We start from the raw sequence: 26,152 nt of genomic DNA on the forward strand, positions 1-26,152 counted from the left end.
TGTGTGCCTGGGTCGTGAGCTGTTTTCATGTTGTGCTGAGGTTCGGTCACTTTGGTCTAAGGTGTCGGGTGTGTGTGTGGCCGAACTCTCGCACAGGTGTCCTGCCTTGTTTTTGTCAGCTGTTGCGTGCCTCGTGATGTACGCTCAGGTTTAGTTTAGTGTCAGAATGCGTGGCATCGCTTTGTTTGGCGTTGCTATGCATTCTCTCGTCTTGTTTGTCTGTTGGCATGGGCGTATATTGCCTTATTTTCTTGGCGATGTGCGCTCATGCCATTCAGGTGTTTTGTTGTCTTGTGAGAGCACGTGGCTTTGTTTTGTTTCTGTATCACCGCATGTCTTACGTCATACCCCGCCTCCTTGTTTGCCCATTAATATTTTATTAGTCACACCTGCCCTGTCTTGTTAACCTGTTGATTTCTCTCCCTATTTTAGTCTCCTCGTGTGTGCTGTCCAGTGCCAGTTCGTCTTGTGTGTATTCTAGTCGGTCCTGTTGGTTGATCTTGTTCCATTCGGTCGTGTGTTTGCCCCGTTTTCCAGTCCTGCCCATTTCCTTTACCCTCTGCCCCAGTCTGGACACCTTTCCCCCTACAGGGTAGTTTATGTTTGTTTTCCCCCTTGTGGGAGTTTTGGTTGAGTTTTCCCCCCTTTATTTTAGTATTATTAAATACAAATTCCTGCTTTTTTAACTCTGCGATTGGGTCCTGTCTTTGCATCCGTGACATAGAGTTGGTAAATTTACTTAATCCCTGCAAATTAGTACAAACTGTCTGTTTCAGTGATTCGGTTTGTCTCATCAACCAAAAACGTTTATGGAAGTCTCAAAATGGCATATGTGATGTATTGTTTTTTAAATACTTCAATAAAAAATATATATGTAGGTAAATATTGCTTTTTTTTTTTTTTACTACATATTATTATATTGGTGTATATAAATTATTAAATATTCTCTTACATTCATATAGTGAATTTAACTAGATTATTACTGTATTTTACTTCTTGCTTTAAACATTTTAAATTAGTTTGTTAAAATGATAGTTCCTTTGATAAGAGCAAATCCACAAATATTGACACTGAATATAGTCAAAATGATCAGAAATATCAAACTAATTTTAGCTATACCGTCCAGCCCTGCCTTAGACGTTTTAGTATGATTTTTCCAGTTGAAAATGATCTTGATTGGATCTTCATACAACTTCATTAAATGTTTCATTTTATTTATTATAAAATAACTAGATATTTATTTCAGTCTATATGAAGGTAAAACAAAACCACACACCACATGTAAAACTGTTATCTTGCAGTAGAGTTTGGCTCCCCAACCTGATTGGATGTGTTCTTGGCCCAACCCGCCCGCCCACCCACCCCCAATACCCCCCATAGTGACAGAGGCTGATTCTCCACAAGGCAAACTCTGCTCACCCAGCCCGGGTCGCCAGGACTCACATTCAGCAACAGGACAACTGAGGCCTCCGTTTCACTCGTATACAAACACACTTTTCTCTTTAAAAAACTTTTACAATTCATGCAAAAAATACAGCGATTTATGATAAAAAGTGTGAACTATGAAATTATCTAAAAATAAATTGTTAGTAACACTCTCTCGGCTTGTTTAATTACAAGAATTACTAACTGTTAGGTGATGCCACTAATTACAGTGGACTTTTTATGGTGGATCTGAGGTCGGTTACTGATTACTCGTAACCGAAGTAAACAAAATAAAATATAGTAATGATTCAAATTTGTTCCAGGTTCACCATTTTAGTTTTCCTCAAGACTATACCTTCTCAGGTTCTCCTTCTCTCAGGCCACCTAGCTGCAGAGTAAAAGAGAATTGTCAGCTTATTAATGCTCGCGATCAAGTTTAGAGGGTTTGCCACAATCCCACAAACATCTTGCCACCATTGCTAAGCATGAGTTCTGATTGGTTGACATATACTGGCCTCAGTTCTCATGAATGGGTGAGTGCTGGTGACCTCTAACTGGGCGTGGCTTGTATGCATGTTGTACTTACCAGTATCTCACCCTGCAGTGATAAGGAGGAATGGGGGGTGGGGGCAAGTTTGGGGTAGAAGAAATGAGAAAGAGACACAAGAAACAAGCAAAGCGAGAAAAGGGAGACAGTCCAAGGCAGTGGATTAGAAAGACACATGTTTTCCAAATGGAAATGGAGAGAGAGGGAGAGAGAGAGAGAGAGAGAAGTTGGAAAGACATGGATGCAGGCAGACAGACAGACAGAGAGAGAGAGAGAGAGAGAGAGAGAGAGAGCAACAGAACAAAGTTACATGCAATTAGATTAACACACATGACATTACCACAAATCAGAATTATCTAAGGTTGTGTCATTGTCACAGCTGGATCCATGCACATTCTGAATTACACTCAAAATAAAGAGGAGGTTTGCATTAAATTAGGGTAAGACAAATAGAAAAAAAAAATATGCACCGATTATTCATTTCGTCATTGTTACAGAAGTTGCACTGCATGTGTCAGTGTTACTAGCGGCTAATACTGCTGTGATGCTAGTGAGAGCAGTTTCTCAAATGCAAGGGAAGAAATGAGAGGGAATGTTCCTGTCTAAACTCCCCTTTTTATTAACATGGCGTTTCCAAAAAAAGAGGAAGTTTGCATTAAATTAGGGCAAGACAAATAGAAACAAAAAAATAAAGCATTGATTATTCATTTTGTCATTGTTACGTAAGTTGCATTGCATGTGTCAGTGTTACTAGCGGCTAGTATTGCGGTGATGCAAGTGAGAGCAATTTCTCAAATGCAGTGGAGGAAATGAGAGGGAATGTCCCTGTCTAAACTCCCCCTTTTAAAAACACAGTGTGCTTTTGAGATGCTTATGTAATTTTCTCTCAAAACCTTTATACATAAGGAGGCTGTTTTTGGCTCTTTCACCAATTTAAACGTGTTACTCTTCAGCGCTGAGCAATATTTATTTATATAAAACGGTACACATACAAACAGTGTCCTAACCAGGTGCAATGCGACAAGATTCGAGCAAAAGTCATTTGTCCACAGTGAAAGCGAAAATGCTGCATGACGCAGCACAATAAAGCCAATCTGAACATATTTGACTTATAATATATAGTTCTAAGAAAGAGTATTTTGGACCAATGAGATTTCACTGTAGGCGGGGCTATCTAGGACGATGCAGCAGAGAGAGGAACCAAGCGACTGACAAAATGTCCTGATGCATTTCGTGGTCACAGCTGGTTAGGACAAAAAACAATTAATACCGATTAATGCTTGACACTTTGTTTATTGCTTTTATAGTTTTATTGAGTCATGCCAGGTTAGAACATGGTGTAAAAGGTTGAGGATAATCATGTGAATAAGTCAGAGACCTTGGGAAAATGTATCGTTTAGTTTTGAATATGATAGATCATATAGGGTAAAGAGAAAGAAGTGGTATGAAAGGGGTTCGACAAGATTCAAGGTTAGGGCCTTGTGCGTTTAGTGAAAATGGTGGAGGGGATAATGGTGTTGGAGCAAGGGATACTGAGGAAGTGAAAGTGGGATATCAGCAGGGATTCAAGAGTTTCTGGAAGCAAAGGGATCTGTACCTGGTTGGGAACGGCCCTCTTCTTGTTGACAGTGTTTCTTTGCTGGGCACTGCAGGTGGGGAAAAGATGCAGACAAACACTGATTATGCACTGATTGAACACCGCTGTCAGTTTTGTGAAAATAGCACAACAGTGAAGCAATGACTTTATAAACTTCCTTGGCGCTCTGGGTGGGAGCAATCCCGCCACTTAGGCATGAGAAGAGGATGGGTGGGTAGAAAAAAAGGAGATGGGAGACCTGGTTAAGATCTATCTGAATGTGGGTGGGTGTTTCAGGGGGTGCTAGCACACCTGTTGTTCCCGAACCCTGGCAGGGTACCGTCATCCATCCATCTGAAGTCAAGACTGAAAGTGACGGCACGAAAACCGTTATCAGAAAGGCAGTGACAGCTAATGCCAGCAAACTCACAGCATGCGCATGGGGTCACACGCAGTTGCGAGCAGGGTCGATGCTTTATGTTGCCTTGGTCTCTTGCCAGTTCTACGTTAACTGAGCATGCCAACATTGTACATGCAATCAGTCCTTAGTTGTAAACTTGCTGTCTGAGAGGTCAAGGACATGCACTAATGATTTTAGTGCACTTGGTTATGTTTTTGCTTTACCCAAAATGCACAGGCCGAGGGAATGAAACTAATCATTTTATTACATTTTTTCAGGATAAAAACATGCTAAAACATCTATTTTTATATAGAGAAGGTAATTCAGTATAGGGGCATCAAAGTACTGGTACTTCAGAACCACGTCAATAAAAAAAAAAAAAAAAATTAAACAAATTTTTCTTTTTAGTTTTGGTAGTACTAACTAATTTCGAAACAAGTAGATACAGGTGACAGAATTAAAATGAATACATTTGCATCTGTGTGCTGCCTGAATGAAAGCGTGAATACTTACAGGCACAACAGAAAAACATGGCGATCAGTAGTGCTACTGCAGCTACGCTAGCACTGCCAAAGTTGTGTTTACAAGTTCACTGTTTCATGAGTGCTTGCAAGGACAACCTAGTCAAAGTTCCTAGCATCGAATGTTTAAGATATTAAGACTACTGTTTGAGACACATAAGGCTGGATTACAATACATGACTTTAATACCAATTTAAGCCCCGATATGTAGTTGGTCAAGTCAGTGCTAGTTGGCTCCAGTCTGCAGATTTTGGGGCAGTCGAAGTTGACAAATTCTTATAGTTTTTGATGGGTACAAACTCTGATTTCTTACCCTCCAACTACGATTCCATCTAGTCTGAGGATATATCAAACATGTTACATCTTTTTGAGCCGACTGTCAACAACAAAAGAGGAAATCACATATTGTTTGATGTTCCATGACTCTGGAGTCTGAAGTCATAGGGTGAGCATCCAATGGAAATCGAGCATGCAGGTTGGCACATCTCAAGAAATTGAAAAAAGTGGAGTTCGAGTCCAACTCGAATTGCTGTCTCTAGAGGTCATATTTTGTCTTGCCTTTCCTATTCGAGACATGTGATACTACCTAGTATTTTTGGAATATGTTCAGATTTTTAAATTCACGTGGTGTGACCCAGCCTTTAGCAGCAAGTAAACAAGATATTGTGCACACTTGTATATTCTGCTTTGTTCTAGCGTCATATAAATAAGCGAACCATTGTTGAATGCTGTACATGTTGGTCAGACAGCCCCTTCCTGTCTACATGAGTCAGCTGCAATGCAGATCAGACATTATGCCCACAACCTTGTTGACACTTGGCGATTTCCAAACAGCACTTTTGCGCCGTTCAAGGGCACTGCGTGAAGAGGACGCCACCCGAAGAGTCGTTCCAAATGAAAGTTAGAAAATGTATCTTTTCAGGGCCCTTCCACAAGACTGTTAAATGTGCTGTAAGCAATTTTAGCCATTCTGTAATTTCCACGAAACTGAGCAATTGAAATAGACACACCCCTCTTTCCAAAACCCCACCCTCTAAAGATACGGTTGTACCACTGAGACCGTCACCAAGCAGAAGAGCAGCAGTGCGTCTTCTCAAGGTTGTCATTCACAACAGAAACAAAATAGCACCCTCAACTGATGACTGTTCTAAATCTAAATATTGCATCAAACCTGAATGATCCACTTCAACTACTACACACAGAGAATACGCAAAATGACTGACAGGCAGAAAGCACATCATAGTCTTCTGATTGGTCAATCAAAGAATATGACCGCGGCCCGCTAGTGCTGTCACAGAAACCAGTGCGGTATTTCAGGACACTTATTTAGTGATATCTTTCAGAGAGAAGGAATATTTTCTCCATATCATATCATACAAAATAAATAAATAAATATAAATAAAAAATACACTTACAGCACCTTAAATGAAGGGTACATTCATACAGTCATGCCATGCTTGCTTTAGAGCAGTGGTTCCCAAACCTGTCCTGGAGGCACCCCAGCACTACACATTTTGGATATCCCTCTACTCAAACACACCTGATTCAACTCATCAGCTTGTTAGTAGGGTAATCCAAGATCTGAAATGGGTGTGTCAAAAAAGGGAGACATACAAAATGTGCAGTGTTGGGGTGCCTCCAGAACTGGTTTGGGAAACACTACTTTAGAGTACCCACTTCAAGGGCTCTGCCCTTTGAAGAGAATAGGGCATAGGGATCATCACTTTTAATTGGAATTCACCCACTATGCATTGCTGAAGGTTAGAGGTCAAGCTTTTGGTTAAGAAAGAAAAGAGTTGCTGCACATACTTTGCAAATCCAATGAAGTCTTCATGATTGGTGTTGATGTAAGACAGCTCGATGTCAATCAGCAAAAGAACCTGGAGATGAAAATAATTCAGTTATATGAGCAAAAATAGGACAAAAGTCCAAAAGTGGTAAGTGCTCTCGCTGGTCTCGCACCTGGTCCTTGGTCTTGCCTTCTCTCTCCCTGACGTAAGTGGTAACAATTCTCTCGGTCTCTTCTCGCAGTCTGGGGTAAGAGCCCAGCTGTGGGGAAAAACAGCACATAGATGCAGGCTACAGCATGTACATGCTACCACAGCCACATTCAATTGCATAAAAACACACACACACACACACACACACACACACACACACACACACACACACACACACACACACACACAGAGCTAACCACAACAACTCCTTTTCACACAGGATGTATACAAGGACTAGTTGTAGCTAAGCCACCATGCACAAGAGGAATCAATGCAAGAGAGAGCATGTGCACACACACACACACACACACACAGAATTGTCTATTTCAGCAAGTTGTGCTGGTAAGAGAGCATTCACTTTCAGCTAAGAAAGTACAGTGAATCAATGAATTAAATTCTATTTGCAGTAAACATTCACTTTATGGATATTGTAACTAGGGTGGGGAATTGAGTACTGGTTCTTCAGAACCGGTTCTATTTTTTTTTTTTTTAAATACTGAAACTAGATGATTTCTATGAAGTTCGGTTCTGTTAAAAGTTCTTAAGCATTCTTCTGCCGACGCGAATGGAACACAATACTAAAATACTCTGACAATGTTACCTTGTGCCGATGAACACTGTATGCTTCCAGTCTGAATAATGTTGTCCTCGCTGGTTACATGCCACAATAACTGTACAGCGCAATCAGTCAGTACATGTATATGTATAGTACATATATATATGTATGTATACACATGTTTCAGGACAAGATAACAAGATCAGGACGCGTTCTTGCGTTCAAACACAACTGTACGGTGCACATTCCCCAGTGCAGGGATCGCAAAACATGTTTTTCTAAGTTTTAAACTATGTTTAACTTGACACAGCGACCAAAAAACGCTCAGTTTATGAAGCGATGCAACCAAAGTGAGACGCTCCAAAAGTGTACGTCTGATGCATGTGTACACTGATGCGTCCTTAGAAAAGACCTTATAATAAAGCTATCTCGGACAGATTGAAGAATTAAATTGCAAAATGGATTGCTGTGGACTATAGGCTAATGATAGGCTTATGTTTAACAATATGGAAAAAAAAACAAGCCACTTTTTGTATTGTCTTATCAATGCTTTACTCACCTGCCACAATGTTTTTTTACTATCGGAATTATTGTATTTATGATATATTTTTAATTTCTAATTATTTAATCATTATATATTGAATAATAATGTAAGGGGCGATTAATATACGATTAATTGCGATTCATCAGCATCTCATGTAATTATATTATTGATTTTTTTTTTTCTCAAATAACATTCCTAGTTCTAACTAAACCTGAATTATACTGTACTTTTGCAGTGAATCATTTGGTCTCTCTCTTCCAGAATGAGCACTGACATATGCAATGCAATGTTTACCTGTGACAAAAATGTATACAGGAATCACAATGGTGGGAAATCTTTTTTATGCACAGAAATATTAGATCTTTGACAAAATTCTGCTGTTTTAATTCTTCTCATTATTATAGAAAACACAACGGAAGATATGTTTTTAGAGAAGGCATGCCACAACAGTGAGTCTAGTTGTGGTTAAATTATTAAATCTGATTAGTGTAAGCATGCTGGATGAAACTGAACTACAAATGCATTATCTAGGTTTTTAAGTTAAACTAAAGCATATACATTGTTTTTAAAAAAAAAAAAAAAAAAAAAACTTTTAAAGGGCATGCAAATTTACTGAATGTAGTCTAATTTGTGTATAGATTACTTTTTTTTAGGTTTTTAAGTTAAACTAAAGCATATACATTGTTTAAAAAAAAAAAAAAAAAAAAAAACTTTTAAAGGGCATGCAAATTTACTGAATGTAGTCTAATTTGTGTATAGATTACTTTTTTTTATGAATTACTCAAAATAACTCAAAAAATGATTCTCAAACTCATTGATCTAAAAGCGACTCAGTCAGAATGGTTACAGTATTAACACTGACTCACACAAATCATTACTTTCAGTCTGACTCAAAATAAACCGAAAAACGTGTTATGTTGTACTTTAAGGAATATTCAGTTAAATACAAGTTAAGCTCAATCAACAGCATTTATGCCATAATATTTATTACCACAAAAATTAATTTCAACTAGTTTCTCCTTTTCTTTAAAAAAGCAAAAATCTGTGTTACAGTGAGGCACTTACGATGGAAGTGAATGGAGCCAATCTGGCAAATAATTTCAAAAGTACAGCCACAAGACATGAACAATATGCATGTTAACATGATTTAAAGGTGTTAAAATCGCTTACTAACCTTTTCTGTGCAAGTTATAGCCAATTTTACAACTTCGTTGCCATGATGATGCAATGTCAACAAACCCTAAAATGATGATTTAGACAACTTTACAACTCAAATAATGAGTTTTAACAGGAGAATTAATATGATAAAATTAAAGTGCTTTTATTAAATTATCAGCTTCACATTTCTGCCTTTCAACCCACATTCACTTTCATTGTAAGTGCCTCACTGTAACCTTGATTTTTGCTTTTTTTAAAGAAAAAGACATATGAGATTTTTTTTTTTTTTTTGGTAATCAATATTATGCTACAAATGCTGTACATTGAGCTTAATTTGTATTGAACCCAGAATATTCCTTTAAGGTTTATGAGACTTTAAAATCAATGTAATTATTGGCTTAAAGGTTTTGGATCCCATGGACTTCCATTGTATGGATATAAGACACATCAAACCGTATATCCTGCAAAAAAAATGAAAAATCTTCGTTTGTGTTCCGCAAAATTAAAAAAAAAAGTCCTATGAGATTGAGACGGCATGAGGGCGAGTAAATGATGAAATAATCATTTTTGTTTGAACTATCCTTTTAAATATACAGTTGAAGTCAGAAGTTTACATACACCTTAGCCAAATACATTTAAACTTTTCGTACGTTTTTCACAATTCCTGACATTTAATCGTAGAAAGCATTCCCTGTCTTAGGTCAGTTAGGATCACTACTTTATTTTAAGAATGTGAATAATAGTAGAGAGAATGATTTATTTCAGCTTTTATTTCTTTCATCACATTCCCAGTGGGTCAGAAGTTTACATACACTTTGTTAGTATTTTGGTAGTATTGCCTTTAAATTGTTTAACTTGGGTCAAACTTTTTGGGTAGCCTTCCACAAGCTTCTCACAATAAGTTTCTGGAATTTTGGCCCATTCCTCCAGACAGAACTGGTGTAACTGAGTCAGGTTTGTAGGCCTCCTTGCTCACACATGCTTTTTCAGTTCTGCCCACAACTTTTCTGTCAGATTGAGGTCAGGGCTTTATGATGGCCACTCCAATTGACTTTGTTTGTTGACTTTGAATAGCCAATTTGCCACAACTTTGGAGGTATGCTTGGGGTCATTGTCCATTTGGAAGTCCCATTTGTGACCGAGCTTTAACTTCCTGGCTGATGTCTTGAGATTTTGCTTCAGTATTTCCACATAATTTTCCTTCCTCATGATGCCATCTATTTTGTGAAATGCACCAGTCCCTCCTGCAGCAAAGCACCCCCACAACATGATGCTGCCACCCCCATGCTTCACGGTTGGGATGGTGTTCTTCGGCTTGCAAGCCTCACTCTTTTTCCTCCAAACATAACGATGGACATTATGGCCAAAAAGTTCAATTTTTGTTTCATCAGACCAGAGGACAATTCTCCAAAAAGTAGTAAGATCTTTGTCCCCATGTGCAAAGGCTTTTTTATGGCGGTTTTGGAGCACTGGATTCTTCCTTGCGGAGTAGCCTTTCAGGTTATGTCGATATAGGACTCGTTTTACTGTGGATATAGATACTTGTCTACCTGTTTCCTCCAGCATTTTCACAAGGTCCTTTGCTGTTGTTCTGGAATTGAGTTGCACTTTGTGCACCAAAATACGTTCATCTCTAGGAGACAGAATGCATCTCCTTCCTGAGTGGTATGATGGCTGCGTGGTCCCATAGCATTTATACTTGCGTACTATTGTTTGTACAGGTGAACGTGGTACCTTCAGGCGTTTGGAAATTGCTCCCAAGGATGAACCAGACTTGTGGAGGTCCACAATTTTTTTCTGAGGTCTTGGCTGATTTCTTTTGATTTTTCCATGATGTCAAGCAAAGAGGCACTGAGATTGAAGATAGGCCTTAAATTACATCCACAGGTACACCTCCAATTCAGTACACTTCCTATCAGAAGCTAATTGGCTAATTGTCTAAAGGCTTGACATCATTTTCTGGAATTTTCCAAGCTGCTTAAAGGTACAGTTAACTTAGTATGTAATGTAAACTTCTGACCCACTGGAATTGTGATATAGTCAATTAAAAGTAAGAAATTGTTGGAAAAATTACTCATGTCATGCACAAAGTAGATATCCTAAATGACTTGCGAAAACTATAGTTTGCTAATATGAAATCTGTGGAGTGGTTAAAAAAAATTAGTTTTAATGACTTCAACCTAAGTGTATGTAAACTTCTGGCTTCAATTATATACAGTCAGAAGTGTCAGAATTTGGTACCAAAACAGTTATTTTTGGTATTTTCATAATTATATGGTATTATTTATTTAGGATCAATAATTTGGTGCTTCCTAAAAAAGACAAAGAATTGTTTATAGAATCAGAACCAGAATTGTTAAATTCCTTATTATTCCCAATCCTAGCTGTATTTAAAAGGTGCTAACATTTTTTTCATGATAAATATGTTATGAACTGCTGCAAATAACCTCAAAATATTTGAGGTTAAAGTCACAAGGATACTCTTCCAGCACTGAAAGTGATGCAGTGAACAGATTAAAGAAAGGAAAGAATGTGAAAATGGATAACATTTCATAAAGGAAAGGTGAAGTTGGGGAGGAAGGAAAAAAAAATCAATGACAGTTTTGCACTGCAGTTCATCCGGCGACCACAAGATGGCAGGTGAACAATCTTTGTTGCTATGGCAACAGCAGCAGCCTTTTGTATTGGGCCAAGTCTGGAGCATTGAGCAAAAAATCTCTAGTTTTACAGTCAGTGATTCAGGCTAACTGATGCTCTACTAAAGCAACAAAGAGTCAGTGAAATTGGGAGGGCAACTAAAGGAGTAATTCACCCCAAAATGAAACGGGTCATGATTTTTTCGCCCTTATGTCACTTTAAACCTGGATGACTTTGTTATGTGGAGCACAACATGAGATGTTCACCAATTTGTTAGTTTCAATCACTTTTCACTTTCATTGCATCTTTTTTTCCCCCATACAAAGTAAATAGTTACTGAAATTATCATTCTGCCTAACATCTTCCAAGGAAGAAAGAAAAGTCATACAAGTTTGGAATGACATGAGCGTGAATACATGATGACAGAATTTTTATTTTCATTTTTGTGAATAATCCCTTTAAAGAATGCTGGAAATGGATCTCTAAAGCTGGGAGTCGTTTAAACTTGGAAACTTCCCAAGATGCCTAAATTTTTCGGGACTGTACACCAACTCGGACATGAGGGTGATATGAATACAATCCCAAAAAAACATGATGGGTGCAGCGGAGGGGGCGGGCTGATTTCATATTGATGGAAAGCTGAATGGGCAGGTGGGCAGCAGCATGTGGAAACGGTGGGAGGAGTTAGGCTATATTCATGGGACTCCACCTCTTTTTTTGACTCTGGTTACCTTGTTGGCACACTTCCTGATGAGGGTGGTGAGCTCGGACACCACCAGGTCCACACATTTCAGGCTGGGTTCTTTCAGTTTGCGGACCTGTTTTTTCACTATAGTCTCAAAGGCCAGGTCAGGGGTAAACAACCCTGTTCTGAGGGGGGAAGGGGGTTGCCATTGGGCAGGGGGGAGAAGTGTTCATGTGTTAAAAGAGGACAAAAAAGAGAGAGAAGGCAGAGAAGAGGACATGAAGAAGGGGAAGAATAAAAAGGAAAAATTTAGTTGATTAATCATTGCTTATCTATGAACAGATAGAAAATGAGGTCCAAAAGGGGCAGCCGCAGGTTTTCACATCATGATAAAAACAACACCTTGAATTATGTATTGCTGCACCACAATAAACATACTCTACAAGCCTTGTCACACCAAAACGGAACTGAATTATCATCATCCAAACAATTAAAAAACTGATCAAATTAAGAAAGAAAAAAAAATCGTCTCAATACAATATTTTGGATTCGTTGTGAAGGAGTTTATAGAGATGCATCATTTTATTTTTAAATCTTTTCATTAGGGGTGGAAATATAGATGCATTTCATTAAAAAAAAAATTTAAAAAAAAATACTGTAACCAAATGATATATAACATTCAGTTCCGTTAACAGTTCTTGAAAATGTTAAATTCAGACTTGGTGTGAATAGGCCTCAAGAAAGCCTTAACCTTTCATCCGTGCCCTAAAGTACTTAAGCAGGATGTGAAAGAGGCCCACGGCTCATCCCTTTTAAACCACAGATGACCAGAGAAAGTCTCCCTCTGCTCATCACCTTTTCACAAGACCGTCACAACACCCCAACACACGACAGCAGAGCCTGTGCACAAGGCAGCCGGAGGGCCGAAGGGGTCACACGAACACGCAAACATGCAACACACTCTCCGAAACCAACTCTCCCTCTGCGCTTTTCACTGAAAGCATCATCTGTTTGCCTCAGGTGTCGTGTGACCCCCTCGTAAGGAAGCCCCCCCCCCCGGTGGCCAGGCTGGGGTACTGCAGTACCTTGTTGGTGCACTGCCTGAATGTGTTGATGAGCTCTTGAATAACCAGATCGATACATTTCAGACAGGGCTCTTTCAGCTTAATGATCTGCTTTTTCACGATGGCTTCAAACGCCAGATCTGGAGTGAACAGCCCAGTTCTGAGAACGCACAGGGACAGACAGACAGCAGGACATAAGAGGATGTTGACAGACAGAGACAGGAGAAAGAAAAAAAAAAAAAAAAAACTTTTTTGAAAGGAGGAAGGAAATAAACAAAAAAGTAGCAAAAAACTCAAACCAGATATTTGTTGCCATAACATGGAAATTAAAAATATTGGAAGTGAAATCAAGAAGTTATGGTAGAGCATGAGTGAAAAACATAGGTTTAGCTTACTAGTACTAAAACAAAAACAAATGAAAGTGAATCAAATGAAATAGATGGATGGATAAATGTGGATAGCTCTGTTGGATAAAAAGCCAATTAGACATTTCAAAGACATTTCAGACATCAAGGTGATTCTAAAGCACATTAGGCCATGCCCTCACTACACAATTTTTTTGTTCGAATTTTGCTTTTGTAGAATTTTCAAGGTCTGTGAAAAAAAACAAAACAGAAACAGATCGTAGCCAAATCGGTGTTCGTTCCAGGTGCCAACGCGTGTTAAGTACAAAGTATACTTAGGTTTCCATGGCACAAATGTAGTCATCGGCGCAGTATGCGTCGACTCTTTGTGTGCAGCCTAGTTTTTCCAGACCTGCGGACAGTCCACGTCTTTGCGCAAGAAAGCCGCAGAGTGCCGAGTCATAAAGAATGAAGAAATAAATTATCAATCTATTAATTTGAAAATAAAATAGTGAATAAACCAATTTATAAATGGACAAATAAATAGACACATTTAAATGTTTAATGTTAATTATATTTACAATAACATTTTGCATTAATAAATCATGTAGTTAATTTATGTTTAAAATGCAGTTAAATATAACAATAAAATAGCACATAAGTCATTTTTAAACGCACCTTTTAATTGTGTTTTAAAAAAGCATTTGACAATAGCTTTTCTTCATCTATTTGCCAATGGCTTTTCTTTTTCATTTGACTTTGGCTTTTCTTTTTCCATTTACCAATTGCTTTTCTTTATCCATTTGACAATCGAGTTTAAAAATGCCATTGGACAGTTGACATGTGGAAGCAACTAATGAACTTTCGACTCAGTTTTAAGACACACCCCCTCTTACACGTCCCACTCGAAGGAGCTGTAAGACAGCCTGTCATTGGATGGTTATTTATAGAGGTTGAGCAGTTTGTGCTCTATGAAACCCACACAAATGAAGTGGACGCGAAGCTTATCAGAAGCTAATAGTCTCTTGTAACCGCTGCTGTTATATGCAAAGTGTGGCCCTCCTCGAGTGTGCACAATGGAAGAGAGCCGTTAAGGTACCCAAGCCACTGGAGAAAGCCGGCAATCCTCCGGGATGCAGCGGCCACCGGATCTTAAACCTACCTGAAGCAAACGCTTCTCCGTGTGCTGCCTAATCTTCCTTCAGCAACTCCTGTCAAGCAGTGACACCACATCCACTGTCAGTTATATCACATTCCTTTTAAGACACTTTATGTCCACCTTTTAAATATGTTAAGGTCCTTTTTATTAAAGAGGCCCTATTTTGCTTATATTTGACCTTTCCTTTAGTGTGTAACATAGCTCTTTGTGCATGTAAAAGGTCTGCAAAGTTACAAAGAACAAAGTCACGCAAAAGGAAGTTATACTCACCCACAGATAACACTGCTCAAGAACTACACAAAATGGCTGGATTGTAGTCCAGCCTTTTCTTCCATAAAGTATCTACGTCACTATGCAACACATTTGCATAATGCCCACCTAAGGGCTACATTGGCCCGCCCTCAAACAAATGAGTTGGGTTAGTGTTGTCACCATGTCGAGAAGACACTGTTTCGAAAACGAAACCTCTATGTTTGGACATCCAAAGGCAGACGAATTGAAGAATAAGTGGTAAAAATGTATTTTTACCACTATTCTTCAGCAGTATATCCACAACCAATGCCGGATTTTCAAGTCGGTTACCCCTGAAAGATGGTGTAGTTCCCGCTTTGTTGGGACAATCTGGTGCTTCAGGATCACCTGTATGTATGTTTGATTATTTGTGGATTTATCTTCTACCGAGAGTTCAAATGCAGAGTTTTGTGTTGTAGCTATGGTGTACACCCAGTGCACAGCTGTAGGCCTCTGCTAACCTGCTAGCTAACGTTATTGTGTTGAAATAGCTTTGCTAATCAGCTGCGGGCCCACTTTTACCTACAACTGTGTAGAATTATGCAGATTGTTTGTCATTCTTACTATCATGAATAGTGATCAAGTGTGGAGATGGATTTATTTTTACATATAAATCTAATTTTAAATCTGCAATCCACTGTAGTGACGACTAACTTGCTATGTATGATATTGTTTTGGTAAGAGTTTACTATTCAGCTGTGGGCCGGCTTTGACCTAAAACTGTGTAACAAAATGGTCGATCTCAAGAGTCTTATATAATTATAAGCTGTAATGTTACAGCCGCTATCCACGGTACTCCCCGGCAAACTTGCTCACTAACCGGGAGTAAGCCTCTGTTCTCCATTCATAGCTCGGGTGAAAAAAGTTTGGCTACACCCATTCCAGCAAAAGATGTCTAATTTAGTTGCACTACGTATCTTTTACTTGAAACTTTGTTAGGTCCACAATAATCAACAGTGTACTTGAAAGAAAGCTACTAAATTAAAACTTACCACTGTGAAACGTCCTGCTCAAGTCGTGCGAAGGTGATAACTTTCATTATTTAATTCATTATCGGACTCTGGCTCAAACTGGTACGGCAAAAACCGACGTCACTGTTACCATAGTTACAGTAGTGTTTACAGCTGCTCAGGAAGACTCGGGAGCTGAAACTCAGTTATGGAAAGGGGCGTTACATTTCCGACATACACACTACGCTGTTGACCAATCACAACAGACTGGGTCAGCTGACCAATCAGAGCAGACTGGGCTTTTCGCAAAGGGGGGCTTTAAAGAGACAGGAGGTAAATCAGAGCATTTTCGTTTCAGTATGAAGAGCGGGGAAAAGAAATGTACAGTATGAGAAAAATAATGTGTTTTTTGAACATTTAAACCTATTCTAGTGGACCCCCAAAATAAAATTATGAACCTATAAATTAGCATAATATGGGCTCTTTAAAATAATTGCATGTGTATCGGGAAAAGGCGGACCAGCAGAGGATACACAGGAGGCAAGCAAGCACACTTTTGTGAAAAAATGGTAAAGCTTAAACTACTGTTGTATTTTACTTGTTAGTATTTTACTAATTTAAATATAATATATATTTTTTTAATCAACCTACTTTGTACATGAATGTTTAAATGTCGCAAATAAAGTCTGCTTCTCAATCTTGTGTTGTGCAAATTAGGGTTGACAAGATACCATAATCATATCTAACGATACTATACCAGCTAAAGTATCATGATACCAAGTAGTATCAAGATACCACACGATAGTGTGTTAATTCTTAACACAGTTTGTCATAGTGGGTTTTAGAAACTAGCCATTCCACTTGTTGCTCCAGAAGTGCTAAAAATAACTGATGGATGAACTAGGAGAAGGCTCAAATGGACAAACTTGTTATCTAATACATTCTTAGTTTGATGTATAAAAAAAAAAAAAAAAAAAAAAAAAACTTCGCCGCATCAAAACAACCAGTTCAAACAGCAAAAGCTTTAAACATTTATTCCATTATTCTGTGATTATTTGAATGTTGGTAACAAAAATAAAAAATATTGTAACATTGAAAAGACTATTTTGAGCAGCCGTTTCATTATTACAACCACTTCATCTCCTCTCATTACAACTACTTCAGCCCCTCTCTCCTGGTAAAGAGCAGCGCGACGGCTCAGGGACGCGAGCAAACTGTGACCAACCCGATCTGGGCTGCGTTTCCCAAAAGCATTGCAAGCTTAAAGGGGAATTATGTAATATATTTACTGTACTAAAGCATAAAATTATCATAATATGTTTTCAGAGATTAGGAAACATGCTAAGTTGAAATACTGGCATCACCGAAAACAATGCTACAGCCAGTATATTCTACTTTGAAATGTCCATTCCGTGCTGGAATTTCTGTTTGTGTTTTGGCCTGTGTGATCCCACCCACTGCCCATTTCCCAATAGAATTTCGACACCCCGAGTTGCCAGATTTGAAACAAGTTAGCGGGCAAACACAGCGCGCTGCAGACATGAAAGCCAGCAATACATCTAGCTAACACTGACTGACAATGAGCTGGTTTATAATTTGCAAACAATAAAAACATGGCAAAAGTATACATTAGCTGATCAGCTCACAGTGAAAGGCTTGTCACTTGCCATTGTCAGTTTGCTCGTTCCTGTTGCATGTCCTCAACCTGGCAACCTGCGTGAGCTTCGAGTCTGGCGAGGAGGGGGCAACTCTTTCCAATATTTTGAATTTGGACTGCAGTACCCATTTTAAACGCTTGATGTCAATGTTACATATTGCTCCTTTAAGTTGATCATAGAGACCACTGGCACCAGTGCTTACGATGCTTTTGGGAAACGCAGCTCTGGTATTAAGTGTGAAGTCACCGCCACCATGCAATTGTAATTGGAAAAAAAAAAATAAACGAGTGTAACATTCGATTTTTCAGAGAAATGGTAAATCTGTAAATGTTAAGATAAAGCATTTAGGCTAAATGAAGTGACACTAACCCATGTGTATTCTGCAGAAGCAGTGGGATGTGTCCGAAGGTGTTAAATAATGTTGCTGGTGTTTCCCCCTTTGGCTTGAAATCTTTGTCGACATTCACGGCAGATGGATTTTCCCAGTCTCATCAGGCAAACCCCAAACTAATTCCAAATCTTGCTACATTAATTGTGTTTTTTTTTTTAAAAGCTTCTCACTGTCCAAAGTTTTATTCAAATCCATATTATCCATTAGGAGACACGACCACCAAATTAACATGCTGGGATTCAAACGCGTGTTTAAAGCATGGGAAAACCACACTATATAAACAATTCCATATAAGGGGCAAATTCTAAAAAGCATTTTGCGCTCTTAAAGGGCACTGCGTGAAGGGGACGCCACTCGAAAAGACTACATTTTTAATGTTTCTGCAGACATATACTACCGTTCAAAAGTTTTGAAACACTTACTCATTCTTTATTATAATTTTTTTTTCTTCACATTTTAGAATAATAATAAAGTCATCAAAACTATGGAATAACATAAATGGAACTTTGCGAATTATGTTGTGACTAAACAAAATCCAAAACAAATCAAAACTGTGTTATATTTTAGCATCTTCAAAGTAGTCACCAAAATGTACTCTTGACATTTTCTCAACCAACTTCTTGAGGTATCACCCTGGGATGCTTTTTAAAGAGTACTGAAGGAGTTCCCATCTATGTTGGGCACTTATTGGCTGCTTTTCTTTATTATTTGGTCCAAATCATCAATTTCAAAAACTTTTTTTTTTTTTTATAATTAAATTAATATGGTGGCACAATTATATTTTTGTCTACAAAACTAATTTCAAACATTTAAGCATACGCCTTCAGATCAAAAGATTTTTAAGATCATGAGAAACATTTCAGGCAAGTGACCCCAAACTTTTGAATGGTAGTGTATATATAAAAATGAAGTAACAAAATGTATATCTCCAGAGCACCAAGACATTGTCTATTAAACATGTCAATAAATACTAAATGTTCCTTAGCTTGACATTTAGAACCGGCAATCTGGACTAAACGTCACTACCTTTGTTAAGTGTACCCATGGATGGAAAATGCATGCATATCCCATGTTATTCTGCTAATAAAGTCCTGAAGGCCTATCACCTATGTAACAGCTGGAATAATCCATTTGAGAGCGAAGATTAACACAAAGTTAGGTCTAAATAAAAATAAACTGTACAGAAAATTGTACTGTGGGGGCAGTGCTGCAAAACTCATGAATATTATGTTATGCACAGTATAAGATTCTTTTAAATTACAGTAATTCTCAATGACTGATTCAAGCACCCAAATAAATATTTCACATAATATGGTCATTTCATTTCATGTCAGTAGATGAATACATAGATCAGCACTTTGATTAAGAATATGACTGATTGATCTAGTGGAAACTTTTTGCCTTTAGTTTTTAGAGTGTTTGGATTCTAATTTGCCCCAATATAACTATTTATTTGAATAAAACAAGATTGCATTTGTACATCAGTGGATGGGTGTTTAAAAATAAAATGCAATAAAAGATGGAGAGGGGTGACAAGAGTAGCGGAAACACAGACACGTTTATTGACAGTTCTGTATATGAAAAACAGCAAACTCCAAAATTCAGACAGCAACAACCACAAACTCTACGCTCCAGCAGCGGGAACCCAGAAAAGAAGTCAATATGCGCCTGAGCTCCCGTGAACGAGATGACACAGCTCACGAACAACCCTCTCCCATAGCACAACCCAGCCACGGAACACTCAGTTTATATAGGGAGGAAACACACTGCATCAACAATTAGCTCACCTGGTTACCCCACACCTGAAAGTGATTAAGCGAGAGGGAAAGAAAGAGAAAAAGACAACACACACACATACACTACATACACACAAACAATACAGCCGAGAAGGTCATCACAATGGGGGACACGGAGCGCAAGCTGCGGCAAAACTGCTGATGCTAAACGACACTGATAACAGCTGCAACAAACACTTATCATAAGATTCAAAATAACACATTCCAGCGTCGGATCACCAGTCAAAACACACACAGATGAAATAGAAACTCCAACTCTAGAACTGGAGATGTTTCATCTGGATAATACACATGTTGTACCTGACGGAAGCTATTTCAAAAAGTGTTGAGGACCCGTGTCAACCCATAACTGACAGCGATGTATCTATAATCATTCAGTGAATATTGGAAACAACTGAGAAATTAAATTTTTCCACGTATTTGTCATTGTGATAATTACTGTTGAGGAAATAAGCTCATCAACCCGCGAGAGCCCAAACACCGTACATGCGCTGCACTAGTATGAAGGCAATTGGTTGATGCTGTGATTGGCTGCTGCTGTAAATAATAACGGGATTGGTTGCTGCTGTAATCAATCAATGAGTCCGCAGTCATTTGTGTTCCGTGAGAGTTTAGGCAGTTTGACATGAATAAACCCCTACACAATGTCAAAATCAATGATAATATACTTCAATTTATATTTGATACAATTGGATATGCTGGGGTGCCAATGCTTTTTCTTAGGGTGGCATTTGCCACCACATGCCACCCCGGTAGATCTGCCCCTGCCACTGCAGCCAGGAGGTCCGGCGGCTTTCTCTAGCGGCTCGGTACCTTAATGGCTACCTTCCATTGTGCACACTCGAGGAGGGTCGCGCTCGGCATTTAACAGCAGCAGAGACCAGAGGTGGGTAGAGTACCCAAAATCTTTATCCAAGTAAAATTACAATTACTTTAAAAAAAATTATTACTCAAGTAGAAGTAAAAGTAGTTATGTAAAAAAACTACTTGAGTAAGAAAGTATCCAATTAAAAGAATACTCAAGTAGTGAGTAACTAGTTACTTCCACATAAAAAATAATGGATGATTACGTCCCAATATTCCATTACACAATACATATTTAACATGTCTTACAGATTAATAATAATTATACTAATAATAATAATAATTATTATTATTATTATTAATGGAAATTGTCATCATACCCTCGTGTTGTTTCAAACCATTTGACTTTCTTCAATGCAACACAGTTAAAGAGATGTCAGACAGAATATTAGCCTTATAGTCACCATTTACTGTCACTGCACGTTTTTTCCTCCATATTTTAAAAGGGAATGGTGACTGAGACTGTCAGTCTCTAACATTATGTCTAATATCTTTTTTGGGTTCCACAAAATACACAAAGTCACACAGGTTTGGAACAACATGAGGGCGTGAAAGTATGACCATATTAATTTATGGTTGGACAATCAATTTAAGGATAATTGTCAGATTTGGACAAATCTGTCAATTAGAAGAGAAGTTTGGAAACCAGTTTCTAGTAATTATTATGGTGAAAAACATATATGTAACGCTGAATAAAACGAAACAAGATCATGCTTTATTAATGCCTACTGTTGCTATTTCAAAACTCCTGCCGCTTTTTAAAGTCCTGTATGAATTCTTAGTTCAGTGTAGTTACAATATTTTAAGTGTTGAAATAATTTAGATCATTAGTTTTGTACACTAAGGGTAAACTGCAACTTATCTCTGTATTTGGAAGCATGTTGGGCTTATTGAAGTTCAGATATTGCTTTTTGTTGTCCATGTGAAAAACGCACCACATCTGTCAAACGCAGAAATGCTGTGCAGGCGCAGATATACTGTCAGCACGTGCTCCAGAAGTCAAGCACACGGTCCGCAAAGCATAAGACATTTACACTTAACGCAGATGTTTACATGGATTTAGGATCTGATATAATGCAACACTGATATAAAAATATATACTTATAAACTGATGTCATAAGAGCCCATAGTTACAGAATCACCCTGAAAATGACAGTGACACAGACAAGCCCACGCTATTGTAATCACCAAAACTTACCACGCTGCAGTTTTAATCTTGAAATATCTGCTTGCCTTGGTGTAAAGTGAAGGCACTGCATGATGAAACTACTCTTTTTCATGGTGTGGAGCAAAGAAAGTGTTTATTTGGCGTGCTTGTTGCTGCTGCAGTGGTGGACTCGACTCCAGTTACAGAGTGCAGATGTAAAGTTCCGCTGTCGTAAAAGTGCCTTTCCAAAATCTCTCAATAAATTACGCCTTTATTTACATTTATTAAATTAAAACCAGTAATGTAACAACAGGAACGTCGCCCATTGTAACAAAGTAAAAGTACGTTTTTCAATAGAAATTATGAGTAAGAGTGAAAAGTACCCACCTTTAAATATACTCATAAAAGTACATTTTAACCAAAAAGATACTCAAGTAAATGTAACGGAGTAAATGTAGTGTGTTACTACCCACTTCTGGAGGTGACAAGAGACAATTAACTTCTGATACGTTTGGCATCCCCTTCTTTTGCGCAGGTTTCATAGAGCACAAACTGCTCGAAACCTCTATAAATAACCATCCAATGACAGGCTGTCTTACAGCTCCTTCGAGTGGGACGTGCAAGAGGGGGTGTGTCTTAAAACTGAGTCAAAAATTAATTGTTTGCTTCCACGTGTCAACTGTCCAATGGCATTTTTAAACTCGATTGTCAAATGGATAAAGAAAAGCAATTGGTAAATGGAAAAAGAAAAGCCAAAGTCAAACGAAAAAGAAAAGCCATTGGCAAATGCTTTTTTAAAACACAATTAAAAGGTGCGTTTAAAAATGACTTATTAATGTGCTATTTTATTGTTATATTTAACTGCATTTTAAACAAATTAAATACATGATTTATTAATGCATAATGTTATTGTTAAATATAATGACATTTTTAAACGTGAATTAAATAAACACACTTAAATCTTGTATGTGCGCTTCTACGAAAATAACACGACTGGTGACATGAAAGTATGTCTCTTGTGTATAAAGTGAGCAGTACAGCGATTCTGGAAGTCTGCCATTCTTGTTGTGAGAGCACGGCCTTATCAAAACAAACAAAGACAAAGAGTGTGTGATTAGAGTGATAGAGCGAAGGATTAGTCAGTGAACAGAGAATGGAAGAACTGGTGTGGCTTTCTGGCCACCATATGGCCTGCAAAATCAGAGGGACGCAACTTGCCTGACACCATGGACGTTCTTAATGGCGTGACTGATTTCTCGCCGTAGCTCCTTCTCATCAAAAACAATCTGAAAGAGAAAGAGAGGCATTCCAGTGCACCTGTGTGGTATAGTACTGGGGTTTCCAGGAACTTGCTGCAACTTGTTATCTTAACATTAAAGCCGTATTTGCTGGAGTTAGCAAGACAATCTTTTAGAAACATCATAACAGCTCAAACCTGAAAGTTCGGAAGGATGTTGCATTTACCTTAACCAGCTCGAAGGGGAAGCGCTCATGAAAAATGCGGTTAATCCTGGCACCTCCAGACAGCTCTGCCGTGTCCACCTGGTCTCCAGACCCCTCGATGCACTTCTCAAAGTCCACTCCAAACTGCTGGACCATCCTGAGAGTGTAATCCAGAGTTATAGACATCTGCCCCACACTCTACAACATGTCGAAAACGCATGCAAGTGCCGTGTTGCCATGCGTCAACTGAATTGGTAGCAGTATCTGAATTGTTGAAAGGTTATTTACACTGGAAGCTTTCGTTTAGTTGACGGATGGCCAGATTCTTTTTTGATGCGATCCACAGTCACTAAAGTCACTTTTACTTTCTCAACCCATGATTTTATAAAAAAATACCAAAAGCGTGATTTTTCCATTTTTTTTACATATAAAACTTTTTTGGCTTAAAACAAGAAGCCAACCCATGATATGTGGTTTCTATCCTAAACTCTTTTGTTTTTAACTAAGCCTATATGAATACGGAATAGTAGCAATACTAACATTATGTGAGAAAATATGCAATTAATGTCTGATTGATTTCAAAGGAGTGGTTCACCCAAAAATGAAAATTCTATCAAGATTTACTCACTATATTGTCGCTCCAAACCCGTATGACGTTCTTTCTTTCGTGGAACACAAAATGTGAATTTTTCAAAAGTCTTTACATGATTTATTGCCAAAATGTAAGTGAATGATGACTCTGGTCTTTCAAGCTCAAAAAAGGACAAAGGACAAAAACAGCCTACAACCACAATAAAAGTAATCAATACACGTCAGGTTTTGGATATTTAGTTAATATTTCTATTTTATATTCAATTTGTCATTTCATTTTAATTTAGTTTTGTTTGGTTTTAACACTCAATCTGTTATATTTTCTATAGAATAATTTTTCACTTAAATCAAATCATATTAGCAAAGTTAAAGGTGCTATATGTAAGATTGACAACAAGTGTTTGAAATGGGTACTGCAGTCCAAATTCAAAATATTGGAGAGTTGTCTGCCCCGATGCAGACTTGAAGCTCATGCGGGTTGCCAGAATGTTGACGCAAATTATCCAACTCAACTTTTGATGACTTAAATTTAATTCTGTTCATCACACAAAATGACTGTATGGCTTCAGAAGACTTGGAATAAAGTGCATGAGTCATGCCAAAGTCTTTCTAGTAAGTCAGTTCACTGTCGGCCATCTTTGAAATGCTCCCAGGAAGCTATTTCCAGTCATGAAAGTGCAGCTCCTATCTACTTGAATGGGGAAAGACTGAAATCTCAAAAACAGTTGGTCAAGATTACGATCAAAGAACATATTTCAAATCAGCAGTAAAACTGACAACACTGGAATCATAAATTGTGCTTCTTTACCTCAGACTACGCTAAAAAACGATTTATATAGCTCATGCGCATTCTCGAGTTGATAGACAGGCGATGTCTGTATCTAAAAGGTGATTGGCTCTTTTACCTATAAGGTGGGACTTCCTTTCTACATCTGTTGACCGCTGGGTGTTCAGATATCTCCCATTCATTTGAAAAGAAGTGGCCTGTCTCTGTTAAATAACCTCTGGTCATACCGATAACTTTTATTGTGTTCTTATTGTTTTTTTCCTTTTTTGAGCTTGACAGACTAGAAACTATTTACTTACATTATGGCAAATTGGGACTGGGCGACATGGCAAAAAAATAAAATCTTGATTTTTTTTTTAAACATAAGGATGATTTATGATTTTTGATTAGATTTTCCTACATTTAAAGGTATTTTTCAAAAAAGTAACTCCAACATGATTCAAATAACATGTTCCTTATTAGAATGCAAGCAAAGCTGGGCAAGGCTTAGCCTTCCCTTGGTCGAGGGGACAAAATGACAAAAATTAAATGACAAAAATATATTTTTTAATAATGATATCAGATGTATTTTATGCATTTTATAAAAATCAGATGACAGCTGGAACAAGTTTATCTTCTTCTTGCCTGAGGTAAGGCGTCATCTTGCCTTTGAACATGCTAAACTATCCAATTATTTTACAGTTTAAAAGTAAATGCACATGGGGTATACAGCTTTGAGAAAATAAGAAAACTACAAAATACCTCACAGCCAATTTAGCTATTGTTTTTATCTAAATCAAGTCCATCTAGAAAGTTGTCTAGAAATCAGTATCTAGAAATAGTCATGTTTACCTATAAAGTATTTTTAGTATATCAATCAATTTGTATGTACAGTCCAGATATCAGAAAAATGTCAGTGTAGTTGAAGATGCAAGAAAAAAAGCTCAGTTTAAAATAATGGTGTCAGTCAGTGGTGTGAGCACACGGCGCCATCTAGCGGTACACGCTGAGCAGAGCAGCAAAATTAAATAATATTGCTATTTGTCAAAATGATCGCTTCGCTTCCTAAATGTTAGCTATAAATGCAGTACATTTGAAACTCGTCACAAAACAAATCAATAATTAGCGATCTATCTGAATCATCATGGTAGAAGTAGATGTGGATGATTCTCCCATTTATAGCCTATCCATTATATGATTTGATATGAAGCGCCCATAACTGTCATGTATGTTCAAACATCTTCATTATAAACACATCAATTTCTGTTGACATCTCAGAAAATGTAGCTTAGTGCTTCATGACTTAAACAGAACATAGCGCATATTTCCACACATGTTCAGCTTATCAGATTGAGGGTGGCATTAAGGCTGGGTGATATGTACCAAAAATCATATCTCTGTATTTTTAGGTTAAATGGCGATACACGATATACAGTACTGTGCAAAAGTCTTAGGCACATAAGATGTTTCGCAAAAGCATTTGTCTTAAGATGGTTATTTATATCTGCTACTTTATTGTGTCAATAGGTAATATAAATTTTATACTCCCAAACATTCCTTTTGCAAATAGAATGGAATAGAAGAACAGGGAGCCCTGCAACAGATGTCATGGCCCCCACAAATCCCCCCACTGAAAATC

At 37.9% G+C, this 26,152-nt stretch overlaps 1 protein-coding gene across 7 annotated transcripts in view; it reads right to left on the reverse strand.

The window, feature by feature from the left end:
* Window positions 1-26,152, reverse strand: part of LOC127451631 (dynamin-2-like) — an 84,281-nt gene that overhangs the window by 16,797 nt on the left and 41,332 nt on the right. For 3 of the 7 annotated variants that reach the window (XM_051716460.1, XM_051716457.1, XM_051716461.1), the window contains exons 8-13: window positions 23,178-23,313; window positions 22,932-22,999; window positions 13,135-13,273; window positions 6,432-6,518; window positions 6,279-6,349; window positions 3,570-3,618 (exon numbers count right to left, since the gene is read on the reverse strand). In XM_051716460.1, coding sequence (XP_051572420.1) covers window positions 3,570-3,618; window positions 6,279-6,349; window positions 6,432-6,518; window positions 13,135-13,273; window positions 22,932-22,999; window positions 23,178-23,313 — 550 coding nt within the window. Of the gene's footprint in view, window positions 1-1,780; window positions 1,814-2,011; window positions 2,024-3,569; window positions 3,619-6,278; window positions 6,350-6,431; window positions 6,519-12,095; window positions 12,235-13,134; window positions 13,274-22,931; window positions 23,000-23,177; window positions 23,314-26,152 lie in introns of all 7 variants that reach the window. The other 4 variants (XM_051716456.1, XM_051716454.1, XM_051716455.1 and 1 more) reach the window with 4 other exon arrangements.

This window comes from Myxocyprinus asiaticus, chromosome 14, assembly GCF_019703515.2.
Source record: "Myxocyprinus asiaticus isolate MX2 ecotype Aquarium Trade chromosome 14, UBuf_Myxa_2, whole genome shotgun sequence".
NCBI classification, from domain to species: domain Eukaryota; kingdom Metazoa; phylum Chordata; class Actinopteri; order Cypriniformes; family Catostomidae; genus Myxocyprinus; species Myxocyprinus asiaticus.